A 1316-nucleotide genomic window follows, 5' to 3' on the forward strand; every position below is an offset into this window, starting at 1 on the left:
CAGACGCACACAGGAAGTTCACAACTGGTTACTTTATCAGCTGTATCTGCATTTATTCATCATGAAGCATCTCTTTGGCTGTCGTGAGTTTGTGTTTCATTACTATTAAAAACTCCATGACCTTTGACCTTCAGGGTCTTAACTGTGGCTCAGTGGCGCCCTCCTCTGTGCAGAGTTGTGTGTTTGTACCGGTCGTAGCAGTTGAAGTCGTCCAGCCAGCAGCCCTTCCTCACCGGCTCGATGGATCCCGAGTTGTTCCTCCAGGAGGCGTAGCAGTGCGAGCGCTTGTCCTGGTCGCCCTCGCAGCGCTCCACTCCGCTCTGATTGGTCTTCTCCATCTCGAAGTTCACGTTGTAGTAGAGACACTCCAGGATGTTGTTGTCCTCATGGCTCAGTCCTACACACACAGACACACAGGATTCAATGTGTCAGTGATCCAGGGGGCGCTGTGGGCTCACCCTAACTCCCACCGGGGTTTAATTAACAGTTATTACAAACACACACTCGTCTGAGAGACTAAAGTCAACGTGGACGCTCGCTGGTCAATATCCCCCCCCCCCCCTCAAAGAACTTCAGTACTCCTCCTTCATCATCATCTTCATCATCATCACCTTCATCATCATCATCATCTTCACCATGATGGTGGACGACGATCGAACCAACTGACAAAAGTAGTTTAATAAAATCGTATTCTGACGTTTGTGACTTTACTTCATAACTCATCTAAAAACAGGAACACACACACACACACACACACACACACACACACGGTGTTTCCATGGTGACGGCTGTATGGCAGGCTTGAGAGCCGGAGACACGAAGGTCAGAGGTCAGAGGTCAAAGGTCGACCGTCTCTCACACACACAATTTAAATATGTGCTGATCAGATGATGTCATCATCGAGCAGACGAAGTTTCCATCAGTTTCATATTTAAACAGTAAAATGTCAGAAACATCTAAACACACGTGTCCATTATAATCATGTGTGGGGACATCTCAGTGGACATGTGGACACACGCACACGTATGAAGCCTGAAGAGAACTGGACCCTGAGGACACGAGAACTGAGACAGGAGCCGAGCTCAGGTCCAGAGGATCGACTCTGAACATCTCAGCAGCAGGTTCCTCACAGACTCCTCATGCTTCAGGTGAGAGGGGGGGGGCAGACACACACAGGAAGTGACCTGATCCCTCAGCAGCAGAGCTCCTCAGTCTGGAGCGTCAGTGTGTTCTCATGACCTTTGACCTCGTCTGTTTTATAAACAGGGTCAGCTGCAGCTTTGTTATTTAAAGAATCAGGATCAAGTCCGACTGTG

The 1316-nt window shown here is 48.9% G+C and overlaps 1 protein-coding gene across 2 annotated transcripts in view; it reads right to left on the minus strand.

Moving 5' to 3' along the window:
- Nucleotides 1-382, minus strand: part of LOC128425673 (activin receptor type-2B) — a 4645-nt gene extending 4263 nt beyond the window's left edge. For both annotated transcript variants that reach the window (XM_053412399.1, XM_053412398.1), the window contains exon 1: nt 190-382. In XM_053412399.1, the coding sequence (XP_053268374.1) occupies nt 190-338 (149 nt within the window). In that variant the 5' untranslated portion in view covers nt 339-382. The remainder of the gene's footprint in view (nt 1-189) is intronic.
- Between the last annotated feature and the right edge of the window lie 934 nt (nt 383-1316).

The sequence above is a fragment of the Pleuronectes platessa genome, chromosome 20 (genome assembly GCF_947347685.1).
Source record: "Pleuronectes platessa chromosome 20, fPlePla1.1, whole genome shotgun sequence".
In the NCBI taxonomy this organism is placed as follows: Eukaryota; Metazoa; Chordata; class Actinopteri; order Pleuronectiformes; family Pleuronectidae; genus Pleuronectes; species Pleuronectes platessa.